Source organism: Eptatretus burgeri, chromosome 2 (assembly GCF_056783735.1).
Source record: "Eptatretus burgeri isolate ZD-2024b chromosome 2, Ebu_testis_v1, whole genome shotgun sequence".
Taxonomy (NCBI): Eukaryota; Metazoa; Chordata; class Myxini; order Myxiniformes; family Myxinidae; genus Eptatretus; species Eptatretus burgeri.
In genome coordinates, this window is record NC_140962.1 from 64,199,423 (window position 1) to 64,213,593 (window position 14,171).

Here is a 14,171-nt window from a genome sequence, read left to right on the forward strand (position 1 = left end):
TTAGACACATTTTTCTTAGGTCGGCATACGCTGGCAAGATCGCCAAGGTGTGACCCCGATGTTGTCACTTCCATTTCTACAGCAGTTATGATTCGAATCGTTGTGCGTCAGCCTTTTAATAGGCTACGTCACGACATCGTCGGCGATGCGTGCAACGCGCTATGCCTAAGTTAGACTATCGTTGGGCATCAGTTGTGTAGGCCGAGAACAGGTTCAGCATTCGTTGGTATAAGTTATCTATAACACAACGAAACGTTCTGTGTCCGTTACCAATGCGTTATACATAAGACCAAGTCGCTATGAATACGTGCGAATCTTTAAAAAAAAAACATCAAAAGTTCAACGTAAGCCAGCGTTTTACATACATTTTAATACGTTGCCATCGCTGGCTAAAACGTCAAGGTGTGACCGGGCCTTTAGCCTTGCAGGCCCCATGACAACCTTCTCCACTTTACCCTATTTTCTGCATCTCCCCTTCTTAATCCCCTTGCCCACATTTCTTCTTCCACCACCTTTAGCCAAGTTTTTCTTGGTCTTCCCCATCCTCTACTTCCTACTACACTCATTTCCAACACTCCTCTCACCCAGTCACATTCATCCTTCCTCAACACATGACCCAAACATCTCAACCTGTTTTTCTTCACAACATCCATCACAGACTCTATTCGCATCATCTTTCGCAAGTCATCATTTGTCTTCCTCTCTCTCAACGATACTTCGCACATCCACCGAACCATTCGCATTTCAACCCTTTCCAGCCTTTAATGCTGCTCTCTGTTCAGTACCCATGTCTCACTCCCATAAATCATTGTACTTCTCATACATGTAGCATACACCTTTCCCTTCAGCTTCAACAACACTCCCCTCTTCGTCAGCACACCACTCAGTTCCCTAAACTTCTTCCATGCACATCTCACTCTCGCAACCATCGAAGAGTCCGATACACCTTCTCCATTCAGCATGTCTCCTAGATAGCAAAATGTTTTCACACCTTCCAGCTTCAAGCCATCTCCAAGATCCAACTCAACTACTCCTTCATCTGCAGCTCCCACGATGCACACCTTACACTTGAATGTAGCTGCCACACTGGTAAATGACCCTCTCACACCACTAGATTTTCGATGAACCCGTTCAGCACACATTGTATACTGAATGGAGTTCACTCCGACACCCTTCCTGCACACAGCACACGGCACACGGCCACTTCCCAGGCCTTTCCACCTCACATGATTTACCACTTGCCATCACCTTTGTCTTTCCGATATTCACCTTCAAACCTTTTGCCTCCATACATTCCTTCCACTTGTTCATCTTCTCCTTCAGTCCATCCATACTCTCTGCAATCAACACCAGATCATCTGCATACAGCAGCTCCCACGGTAAACCCTCCTTTACCCTCCGAGCCAGCACCTCCATCACAACTACAAATAGAAGTGGACTTAGTACCGACCCCTGGTGCACTCCCACCTTCACCTCAAACTCACCACTGTTCCCACCCTTCGTCCTGACAGCTGTGCGCGCACTCTCGTACATTGCCATCACTACTCTGATCAACCATTCCTCCACTCCTAACTTCCTCAATGCCCATGTCATGACTTCGTGTGGAACCCTATCAAATGCTTTCTCCAGATCAACAAACCCCAAAAAACAACTTCTTCCTCTTCTCCATAAACTTCTCCTGCAACTGCCTAACAATAAAAATCGCATCTGTCGTTCCTCTTCCTGGAATAAATCCAAACTGCATTTCGTCAATCTTTACCTTCTTCCATATCCTCTTCTCCAATAACTTTATTGCTCTGGAGGAGCCACAGTCCAGAGGGTCACCTTTCCCCTTGTACAGAGGGACGAGGGTACTCAGTTCACAATCCACTGGAATGCGGCCTTCTTTCACCACCAGATTACAGATCTCTGTCATTCTCTTCACACCCCAACTTCCCACTGCCTTCAACATATTGTTACGGTTCTAGGAACTATATGCATACAAACAAACAGTTGTCCCGAAGTCATTATTCCGTTAAGTATATGTGTAGAGAGAACCCATCCTTGTGTTTAGTGGGAAATCAAAGGGGTGCGTTGCGATGTTTTTTTAGTTAGATTAATAAATCTTTATATCCCCTCCATTATGAACCACAGTACCTTCCTCTCGCATGGGCTGAACAAACGCCTGTTCGCCTACTCGCCCAACCGGCGACTCGCTGTCCGAGGCAAAATCCTCTTGCAGTAGTTCCTTTTTGGCGAGTCCGCACGTGTGGAGTGGGCGGACTTCCCGGTATGGCCGAAAACCCGCCCAGAAAGGGCGACCCATGGAAGCCCCGTCCAATCAGGGCAAACAGTGACGTAGGCTTCACCAAGGCCCCTCCTCACTGAGGGCGATCTATAAATTACGACACCATCCTCAGGGTAGAGGCTGAGAGAGTCAGAGGGTGCGTTGGTTGAGTGCTGAGAGAGTCAGAGCATTCGTGCTGAGAGGGAGAGTGAGTGAGCTGGAAAGTGAGTCGTCTGGTGAGCTGGAAAGTGAGTCGTCTTGGGAGTAAGCTGGAAACCCTGATCCCCGCCTTGGACTGCGCTCTACTCGACCCGGGCTACTTCGCCGACACGGTCTCTACACGGGCGGCCGTGGACCGAGCCGCACGACCATTGCCAGGTGCCGCACCATGGAGCATTCCTTTCCCCGGAACTTAGGTAGCGAGAACTGCGACCTCAACTCCTTCCCTCCCTGGCTGAAAAAGTCCTTAGCCATTCAACTGGGTTTATTTTGTCCGAGTATGTGTCTGAGTGTGTGGCGCCGTCTTTAAAGGTCCCATGACACCCAAAAGTACTGAAATTGCATATATATATATATATATATATATATATATATATATATATATATATATATATATATATATATATATATATATATATATATATATACACATACATACATGTCCTACAGGAGTTTTTCATCATGATTTCAGATCTGACAATGTTTTATCACAATACTCGTTCTGTAAAACGTAAAATTAAAAAACAAACCTCTTCGGGAACGCCCCTAAAAATTCTACTGAAAGGGGCGTAACCCACATGACGTCAACTGCAGGATCACAAAGACTGCATGTAAATTACTCGGGTTGGTGGTCTACGTGATTGTATTGGCTTCCTTTGCGTTTCCACATTCGATTGATCGACTCAAACGCTTCATTCATTTCTGCTTAAAAAAAAATCAAACATTTGGTTTTGAATAATGGATGGCATGGACTTTGATTTGTCTGGTAGCGACAGTGAGTGTGAGAGAAATGAAGGATTTTGGTCTGAATCAGATGGAGAATTGTCGGATAACGTAGTCGCGGGAGGTGAAGTTCAGGCAGCTGGAAATGAAATACGGCCTTAGCAGTTTGAGCCCGAAGCAGGACAAGCAGAGGAAACTGGTGATGAAATTCCCGGCGTTCATGATGATCGGGAGGACATCGAAGGAAGACTTGGCAATAACAACTGGTTAGACTAAATCCTATTCGTAATTCAATAATGTAAATTCGACTTGCATACTGCTCGATATCAGAAATAGTTTAGTGACGTGACGTGAGCAGCGCAGCGCAGCGGACATGTTTCTCCGCTTCAAATGAATCACAAGCAAGGCCGGCCCATCTCTCCGCGTATAAAACGAAGCAAACTCGCTGTCCGGATACGATGAAAACTTGTGTGCAGAACACACCTTGTGACACAATTGTCGAGTAGTCCGATAAATCTGACGTTCTGTTGCATTTTTATTTATTTTATTCCTCCTGTCGTCATGTAACGCCAGTAGGAAACAATGAAGAAAAGAGAATAATAAAAGAAAGCTACAGCACGTCAAATTTATGGGACTAGTCGGACGGACGACGGATTTATCGGACTAGTCTCGACTCTAGAGTTGACAAGTAACTTGTATTAGCATGCACACAATGTATAAATCAATGCGTAAGAGTCCCGAGGCTATGAGGCCGTGTAATAGGACAGATAAATTTGTCTTTCATAGTTGTGCCAACATATTTTTCCCTGTTCATTTATTACAGCATTTTGGCTAAATGTTAATGAATAGCAGGCCAATGGAAGCAGTACCTTCACTTTATAATAAACCCATGTATGTCGAGTGCAGCCATACCTGGCTTGCATGTATGTGGAATCGTACCTATCCCAGCAGGCTGGTTTCAACGAACAATTCAATAAGCTGTAAAATGTGGGTGCAGGTTTTTCACATTGTTTGATTTTAAAATTATCTCCTTTCGCCTTGAAATGATGCAATATTAATCTTTGGTATTTTACTTGTATGTCCCTGTAAGTTTCTTTTTTAATGGAAAGGTTCAACAGTCACATTTAATATTTTGTGGACATGGTATAGCCCTTTATTGTGCATACATGTATTGGATTTGTATATGACTACGACAAGGTAGTAAAGGGATAAATAATTGCCTCGTGATTGCTGTGCATACACGGCTCAGAAGCAGAATTTCTTTTCCGAGAAACAATCACAGGAATTAGGACGATCAGTGAGATAGCAAACACATGTGCACAATGCATTTGTACGTACTTTATACGGCGCGCGACATCGAGTCAATCCACTCTGTGCGAGTTTCTGCATATGACGTCAATGCTGCGGTTCGCTGAAGTCAACTTTTTTAAGGGGCAGGGTATAGCAAGTTGTGAAAAGCACCAGAAATGTTCGAAATATTGGTCCAATTATCCCATTTTTGATTTAAAAAAAGAAACATGGGTGATTTCTTCACGAGGAAGGTCAAGTTATTATATAAATAACCAGAATGTTTTGAGTGTCATGGGACCTTTAAGTAGAAACTGTACAAATTATTCGAACCTTGTAAATCTTGCCTGTATTATTCTCGCGACGAGTCTGCTCTGTGTCTGCTTTATAACTTGCTGTAAAATTGTCGCACTCCTGCATCTCTCTCATCTTCCCCTGCATAACACCCCAGTAAACCTGTTACCTGTACCACATAACTTTCCTCGCTTTATTGTAAATAAATTATTGTAGAAATGTTCCCAGTTCGTTTTTGTCTTTTCCTCCATTGGTCCAGCATGGTTCAGATCTAAGTTTTTAGCCAGTTCTTTATCCCCGATATTCTGTTCATTCTAGCCGGTACGTCCTTGGTAGTTCCGCTCGGCTGCATCCGATCCGGAAAGGTGGTTGGTAGTTGGTAGAGTGATCCGGATCGGGAAAGGCGTTCCGAGGGCGTGGTTCCCCAGTAGACGAAACCGTGTGGTTAATTAGGTAAATTGATTCTCGACAAAAAGACCCTACGCTATGTGGTGGAGGTATTGGCGTCCACGGTCGGTTAAGCAACTCGTCGCCTCATGGAATTATTTATCCGTGAGCGACGGCCTACAATTCCGGGAGTCCAGTGGGAGACGACGCAACTTCCCCCACTTAGCGGTCGCTCTCGCCACCGGTCCCCGGACCGCAACAATATCTCCCACAACTGCCGTCAGCCCTTCTGCTTTTCTACTCTTCATTGCTCTTATAGCTTCCTCAACTTCCTTCTCAGTTATCTTCTCTCCTGGTCTTAAAACTGGGTTACTCTCTATGTTGCCGTCCCATTAATTCTCTACATTCAACAGCCTTTCCCTATATCTCTTCCATCTTCCTTTAATTCCATCTGAGTCCAAAACGATTTGTCCCACTTCATCCTTCAAGCAACTCACCCCCGTCGCATCAAACCTCTCTCTCGCTATCTGCTTTGCAATCCTGAATACCGCTCTCTGACCCTCTTCCGAATCCAAGCGTTCTCCAAACATTTTCCTATAGGCCTTCTGCGCCTTTGCTCCCTCTTTATTTGCAGCCTTCTTGGCTACCTTATAACTTTCATGCGCTGCCTCTTCTACCACCATGCCCTTTGCCTTTTGCCATTATTTGAACTTCTTCCTCTTCTCTTCAATCGTCTTTCCAACTTCATCACCCTACCACCATGTTTCCAAGTGCCTCGGTGGTCCTTTTGTCCATCCACATACCTCACCAACGACTCCCAATAGACTATCTTTCATTGACATCCAACCACTTTCAAGCTCAACCACATCATCCTCAACCATACTTAGCCTCTCTCTTAATGCTTCCTTCACTGTCACCTCTTTCAAACTCCACACCTTCATCCTCGGTTGGTACTTCACCCGCTGAATTCTCCACGTACCTTCCACCCTTATATCGCAGAAAACCAGGTAGTGCTGTGAAACAGTCTCCTCCACTGGGATCACCTTTGTGTCCCGGACGTTTCCCCTATCTCGCCAACGCACCATCAGGTAGTCAATGGTTGTCGTCAACCCACCTGACGTGTATGTAATAAGCTTATTATCCGCTTTCTGGAATCTAGTATTACAAATCAACATATCAGCTCCATCAGCAAACTCCAAGATCCTTTCACCTTCTCAATTTCTCACACCATATCCATAACTCCCATGGACTCCCTCAAAACCATCTGTACTCCTTCCCACATGTCCATTCAAGTCTCCTTCTACCACAACAACTTCCTCATCTTTCACATTCTCTATCAACTTCTCCATCGCACACCAGAACATGTTCTTCTCTTCATCGCTTCCACCGACCTGCGGGACATATCCCGAGATGACGTTCACAAGGAGCTTTCCGATCACGATTCTCACCATCATCAACCTTTCACTCACTCTAATCACACTCACTACACTGTCTACAAACTCCTCAGAAAACATGACATCAACACCATGCTCGCCTTCCGGGCACCCTTGCCACATAAACTTGTACTTCTGTCCCTGCCTACCCTTCACCATTCTCACACCACTTCCCTTCCATCGTGTCTCCTGCACACAACATATGTCCACTCTTCTTCTGACCAATGTTTCAACCACTTCTCCTGATCTCCCCATCATTGTCCCTACATTCCATGTCCCAAACCTCAGAAACTGATCTCCACATGGGGAATCAGACGATTGGTCATCATAAATGGAAAAATTTTCTCCCTTGCTTTGATCGGGTTTCCCACCTTGAGTTTTAACGAGAGGGGTGAGGACCCCCACGTGGTACTTCGGGCTGTACCCTGCCCATAAGCTGTACTCATCATGGTTTCCTTTTGAGGCGATGTTTTTTCGCCGGATGCCCTTCTTGACGCCAACCCTTTTAGTCGCCTCTTACGACACGCAGGGATACGTGTACCTATTCTAACCGGGGCACACACCGGGATCATATCAGCAAAAGAACATTAGGAAAAGAAAGTCCTGCCTTTATAATGGATGTGCCTGTTTCAGGGGATAAAAACTTTGCAGAAAGAGATTGAGAATCTGTCGATAGACAGAGGATGTGGGGGCTGTCAGGTTAGCCTAAAGGTAGGCACATTCACCTCTGTGGTGTCGAGCCTCGATTTGAATTCTGACCCAGCTAAAAACTGAAATCCTTGCGTTTCGAAGGCAGGACGACTCATCAATCTGTGTACTGTCCCTTAGATGGAGGGTAAACTGGGCGTCCCGTTTGCCAAGTATTAGTTGGAGGGTGGGAAGACAGCGCGAGGGGTGGGAGGGGAAGGTAGCGCGAGGAGAGCGAAAGGCAGCGCGAGGAGAGCGAAAGGCAGCGCGAGGAGAGCGAAAGGCAGCGCGAGGAGAGCGAAAGGCAGCGCGAGGAGAGCGAAAGGCAGCGCGAGGAGAGCGAAAGGCAGCGCGAGGGGAGCGAAAGGCAGCGCGAGGAGAGCGAAAGGCAGCGCGAGGGGAGCGAAAGGCAGCGCGAGGGGAGCGAAAGGCAGCGCGAGGGGAGCGAAAGGCAGCGCGAGGGGAGCGGAAGGCAGCGCGAGGGGAGCGGAAGGCAGCGCGAGGGGAGCGGAAGGCAGCGCGAGGGGAGCGGAAGGCAGCGCGACGGGAGGGAAGGCAGCGCGACGGGAGGGGAAGGCAGCGCGACGGGAGGGGAAGGCAGCGCGACGGGAGGGGAAGGCAGCGCGACGGGAGGGGAAGGCAGCACGACGGGAGGGGAAGGCAGCGGGACGGGAGGGGAAGGCAGGGCGACGGGAGGGGAAGGCAGCGCGACGGGAGGGGAAGGCAGCGCGACGGGAGGGGAAGGCAGCGCGACGGGAGGGGAAGGCAGCGCGACGGGAGGGGAAGGCAGCGCGACGGGAGGGGAAGGCAGCGCGACGGGAGGGGAAGGCAGCGCGACGGGAGGGGAAGGCAGCGCGACGGGAGGGGAAGGCAGCGCGACGGGAGGGGAAGGCAGCGCGACGGGAGGGGAAGGCAGCGCGACGGGAGGGGAAGGCAGCGCGACGGGAGGGGAAGGCAGCGCGACGGGAGGGGAAGGCAGCGCGACGGGAGGGGAAGGCAGCGCGACGGGAGGGGAAGGCAGCGCGACGGAGGGGAAGGCAGCGCGACGGGAGGGGAAGGCAGCGCGACGGGAGGGGAAGGCAGCGCGAGGGGAGGGGAAGGCAGCGTGAGGGGAGGGGAAGGCAGCGCGAGGGGAGGGGAAGGCAGCGCGACGGGAGGGGAAGGCAGCGGGAGGGGTGGGGAAGGCAGCGGGAGGGAGGGGAAGGCAGCACGAGGAGAGCGGAAGGCAGCATGAGGGGTGGGAAGGAGGTGTGGGGGGAGGGGAAGGCAGCGCGACGCGAGGGGTCGGGTGATAAAACGCACCCAAACTGCAACATTTTCTTTTTAACCACCGGGTTGTATATAAAACCGGGCGGGATCAGGTAACCCCACACTATCTACTTGGCAAAGCCTGGTGTCGGCTTAGTGGTTCGGGTGGCGGCTTGGGATCCTAGGGTCCTGAGTTCAAGTTGGCCGCTGAATTAAAATACACCAGGAGGTTGACTCAGCCTGTCATCCTTCCGAGGTCGACAAAATGAGTACCAGTGTACTGGTAAGGGGGACACTGCATCAGTGGCATAGCCGCGTCCCAACCAATGATGCAACCAGCAGCCACAGGCTGCACTTGATAGAGAGAGAGAGAGATCTACTTGGCAAATTCAAAACTAAGCCATCAGTCCTGAACAGTTCCCTTAGCAGAGGGGGAGGGGTGGAGGAGGTGAGAGGGAGAAGGTTGGGAGAGAGAGGGAGAGGGGTGGGAGAGAGAGGGAGAGGGGTGGGAGAGAGAGGGAGAGGGGTGGGAGAGAGAGGGGTGGGAGAGAGAGGGAGAGGGAGTAGGATGAGAGAGGGAGAGGGAGCGGGGTGAGAGATGGGAGGAGCGGGGGGGATTCCAGCAGATGTGACATCCAGTTTAAAAGCACAGACGATGATGAATCGCCCTGCCTGTGAAACACCGGGATGACAGTTTATAGCTGGGTCAGGATTTGAACCCAGGCGAGACAGCTTCGAGCAAGCGTGCATACCTCTTGGTAATCCGACCTAATGTTAACGAAACGTTTCATTATTTTTATTTGTATTTATCTATTCTGAAGTGACGGGTCACAAAATGAAATAAGATCGTACAAAAACAGGAAACGTGGTTATAATAAAATTGCACAATTTCAGCGAGCCAGCAATCTCCCAACATACTGCAGAAAAACGCGGGGCCAACGCAGGCGACTGGCCCCTGAACATTATTCAAGTCGATTGATATGGAGTATTCAGTGACAGCGAATGCTCCACAATATTCACACGAAGTGGCTTAAGCACTCCAACCAAACGGCTGAGAAGGAACAGCTAATTGGCTTGGCAAACAATTAGCGAAGGCCGATCCATCATACGAAAACACACACCTCCCGGAGATGCCTGAGATATCAAACTATGTCCGAATTCAACAAATGAACACTTTTTTTCACAGTCGGAGCTTCTGCTAAGTTCAACACTGGAGCTTAAATTTTGTAATTCGGCTTAGTTTAAGAGATTCTCGAGGTTATGGCATGTGAGTAAATTAAATAAAGCCACGAATGCTGGCATCTCCGGGCGGTTATAAGCATTGAAATGTATCCAGTGATTTTGTAGCTATGATGATGAGGCATTTGATATCATCGAGGAAAGTGAAGGAAAAAAAAACTTTCGTTAAGACATCGTTGAGGCCTGCTCCGAGTCAAGGTTTCAGGCTGCTAAGTTTTATGGTTTTGGAGTTATGGAGGGGATGAACACACACACACACACACACACACACACACACACACACACACACACACACACACACACACACACACACACACACACACACACACACACACACACACGAAAATTTATGATTATAGATAAAATGAATAACAAATACAGCATTAACACACTGCTGTACTCACCAATTCGTAGGATCTTTGGAATGTACTATTCAAAATGGAGAGTTGACCAAGTCATCGAAGTATACCTCCCAAGTGTTTGTGACCATCATCCTCAGAGAGATGTCAAGGAAGAATGTCTCGGTGTGACCTTACAATATTGGGTTCCCATTGTGACAGCGTTTGATGATAAAAATCATTTCAAGAAAGAAAAAAAAGATAGCTCCAGCGAACTATACCACTGAGGTTGTTTGTATTGATCAAATTCTCCCGAAGAGTACTTGACTGAATCGGGAAATTATTTTTTAATTATTTTTTCGTTGCCCGATTTGAACGAAACATGATACTGCACACCGCAGGCGAATGGTGAGTAAGGTGCCCCTAAAAAGTTTTGCACTATCGTGTACCGTTTTGCCTGTATTTCGGGAACATATACATACATACATAAAAGATGAGAGTTTTAATAATATATAGATAGATAGATAGATGTCTGGTGGACTCCATATTCAGATGAAGCATAATTTTAAAATGTGAAATAAAGTTAAATGAGTTTCACCTCGAAACATATGGCAGTATTGAGCATCTGCAGAATAGTTGCTGATGCGAAGGCAACCAAATTACTGCGATCCAACATGCTGTCGTGCATACTGTGCATCAGCAAGGCATGCCTCGCAATTAACATATCACTCATGCCTGATACATCAACCACATCTTCCACAAAGCCCCACCAAAATTCACCTGAGACATATTGCAGCAACAAGAAGATGGAATAATCTGTCGTAAAATAACGTTCAAGCCGAACCATGTTGGGCACAGCCTGAGGCAGCACAGTCTGCAGTGCATGCCTCATTGCATTGCTTTTCCTCAAACCCTGCTTACAGGAAGAGTTAGTGACACACCACCAATAAACAACATCATACTAATGTACCATCATGAAAGCTATGACATCAGGGCCACATCAAAATACATTTTCACTCCCCTCTGAGCTGTACAGCCTGGGTTTGAATCTCAGGCCAGCTATAAAATGTCATCCTGGTGTTTCGGATGCAGGATGAGGAATCAGTATGTGTGCTGTCCCTCAGATGGATCTTAGACTGGGTGTCCCATTTGCTCACATTAATTAATGGATGTCAAAGATCTCACAGTGTCATTCAGGAAGAGTCGGCGAGCGATTGCTGGCACCACAGCCAAATTCCAAATTCCTTCTCTAAACCTATATGGGGCACAGCATCAGCAGCACAGTACCCCTCCCGGCAAATGACGCCATCTGCAGTCGTGTGCCAAATACGAAAGAAGAATAAGATGGATTTTGAGCTCATACCCAAATTGGCGTCCCTGAGCTATGTTTCTGAAGACACCCCTGAATGCCTGTGTATTCAGAACTCTCCAACTGGTAAACAGGTTTCAGAATACTATTAGAAGGTATCATAACATCTGCTCTTGACATGTCCGCAACACCAATAACCACAAACAGCTGTCTCGGTCTTGTGTGGTTCATCACCATGTTACAACGAGAAAGCAGGAAAAGCAAACCTTGGTACATGGTAGGCCATGTGCGTGGTGCCTTCATTTACCACTGAGGCTGCTCAAACACCAACTTTCTTCGCCATTACATTCACTTTATTTTTATTAAATAATACAGCCTACCTTCAGGATGTAGGTCTCCGAAGTCACTGGATCCATCACCAGCATTACCTGAGGGTGACATTACTGGCATCGCATCAGATGATCGAAATGTATTTTTTTGTTAAAGGGGTATTAAGGGTGTTGCTTGTGGTGAATATTACGACATGGATTAAACAGGTAAATTTTGTGAATGAAATAAAAATGGTCTAGTGTCAAATCAGATATCTTCATACGAGTTACAACTAAAATGATAATGGCACAACACAAGGCACAATATGATGTGAACCACATTAGTAAGAAGCTAAAAAGTGCATTACAGGCTCAAAACTCGATAAGGCGCTCTTATCTCTATTACGTACGCACGGGAACAGAAAGGGAGCAGGTGGGAATAAATTGAGAAAATCAATCTTTTCTGCCAAAATTATGTGAACTTGAGAAAAAGAATGAAAGGGAGAACATACAAGTGGATAAAGGTGGGTAAGAGAATGTAAGGGAAGAGGTGAGAGAAGGTTGGGGAGGTTTAAATGAGATGGGAGTGGCGAAGGGCATCTATGTGGCATACAAGAAGGGGGCAAGAGGCGGGGGTAGAAGGGGTGTTAAATTTTTGCAAATTAAATAAAAAGGTGGTCCATGTGGAAATCTCAAAAGGTCAGGGCCACCAATCATGTTATTTATCTTGGATAACTTTTGAACGATTTAATTCAATCAGAATGAGACAACCACACCGTTACTCAAAATATTATTTTAAACCTTAAGAAAAGCAGAACAACAATGACAATACTTGTTCTATGGTCAGCAACTGATGGTAGTCACTCCCACGTGCTTTTACTTTTCCTTTGTGTGACACAGGCTAAATAATATTACACCAAAGGTAATCCACCATACGATTCATGTACCAGGACAGCTACCTTGCCAAGTACAGCCTGCATTTTGTAGGTGGAGAGCTTGTCGGCAGAATCACTCAGGCCTCGGATAGGACGGAGCCTCAGACTGCTGACACCCTACAGTGAAGCCAGGGGTGAGGAACCACGTAATGGTTATTGCTTTGCTTTACGAGACAAAAATGTTTTTCCTTTTTCTATTTTACACTCATCAAATCATCTCAATTTCTCTTGTGGGTTATGAGAAATGTAAAATAAGTCATAAAATTTTTATTCAAGAAGCAAAAAATAAAAACGAGAGCGAGAATTGCTTTGCAATACGTGTCCCTTACCGGTCCCAGTGAATGTTTGGGAGATAAAAATTAGTTTGCATTCAACGCACACTCGAGCCGATACTGGAACCCAAATGAAGAAGAAGAAGAAACTAACACACCGTGTTTCATTTATTTCAAGGCTTTGTCTATTTAATTATTTTTTTAACCCGATGTACATACATAAAGCAAAAACAGCTGTGTACGGCTTCGGTTTATGTACGTATATTATACATCGTGGTTATATACCTGGTATCATTCCAATTGCAGTGGGCTATGGACGACCACCCAGGCCGAAGGCCTGAGGGCTGCTGATCTGTGCTGCTTCATGCAATGGCGAGCCATGATTTTATTAGGGTGGAGTTAGGCTAGCTGTCCAGCCAATGGGTGTAAAGCAGTGGAGTGGAGTCAGGGCAGATAAACACTGACCAATGTATAATACATGATATTTTCGAAGTCCAAAAAGGACATAACTCTGTGAAAAATTGACAAAACAACCTAAAACTCGAGCTTGTTGTGTAACTTATAATAAAGCCACGTATCAAGTTTCGGTTGAATATGTTAAAGGGTATGGGAAAAATGTCAGAAAAACCACAGGTAGGACGGACGGACGGACGGACGGAGAGCAAGCCTATAATCCCCTCCGGTGAAACCGGTATGGAACCAATAAGCCAAGTGAGAATGAAGGATGGGCATTTGATGTAAAGGGCCTTTCATGCAGACCTGCAATGCACATACTTTATTTACAAATGGACTCCAAATGATCAAACGTTTTATGACAACTTGATGTTTTTAATTTCAGTTTGTTAATTCGTTCATTTCCTCATTCATTAATTTCTCGTTGGGTCCGTATTTTCCTGATTAGATCTTAAAGGCTTGTCTTGAACTGTCAAGATACCAAGTAATTATAGCATTATTATACAAGATGTGCAAAAAGAACGAAAACAGCACTCAGTAGAGCACACACCTCCACCAGGCTGAAGAGTTTACATTTTATATCCCATCGATAGGCCGGATCTGCATCCGGACCTTAACCAAAATCAAATTGGCTTGTTCTTGTCACCAACCCAACTACTCCACCAAGTTTTGTCATTATCCGTGCACAAATTTTTGAAATATAATGCTGTCTATAGTTTTTGGCCTGATGTCTCAATAGTGAAGAATCACTTTTTAAAAATCATCGTATCCAC

At 46.4% G+C, this 14,171-nt stretch overlaps 1 protein-coding gene across 5 annotated transcripts in view; it reads right to left on the bottom strand.

Annotated features, from left to right (window-relative positions):
* The window catches only part of LOC147032184 (inactive ribosomal protein S6 kinase delta-1-like), a 53,522-nt gene that overhangs the window by 15,549 nt on the left and 23,802 nt on the right, over positions 1 to 14,171 (bottom strand). For all 5 annotated transcript variants that reach the window (XM_085869553.1, XM_085869552.1, XM_085869551.1 and 2 more), the window contains 3 exons: positions 12,698 to 12,790; positions 11,811 to 11,858; positions 10,902 to 11,034 (listed from right to left, as the gene is read on the bottom strand). In XM_085869553.1, coding sequence (XP_085725679.1) covers positions 10,902 to 11,034; positions 11,811 to 11,858; positions 12,698 to 12,790 — 274 coding nt within the window. The remainder of the gene's footprint in view (positions 1 to 10,901; positions 11,035 to 11,810; positions 11,859 to 12,697; positions 12,791 to 14,171) is intronic.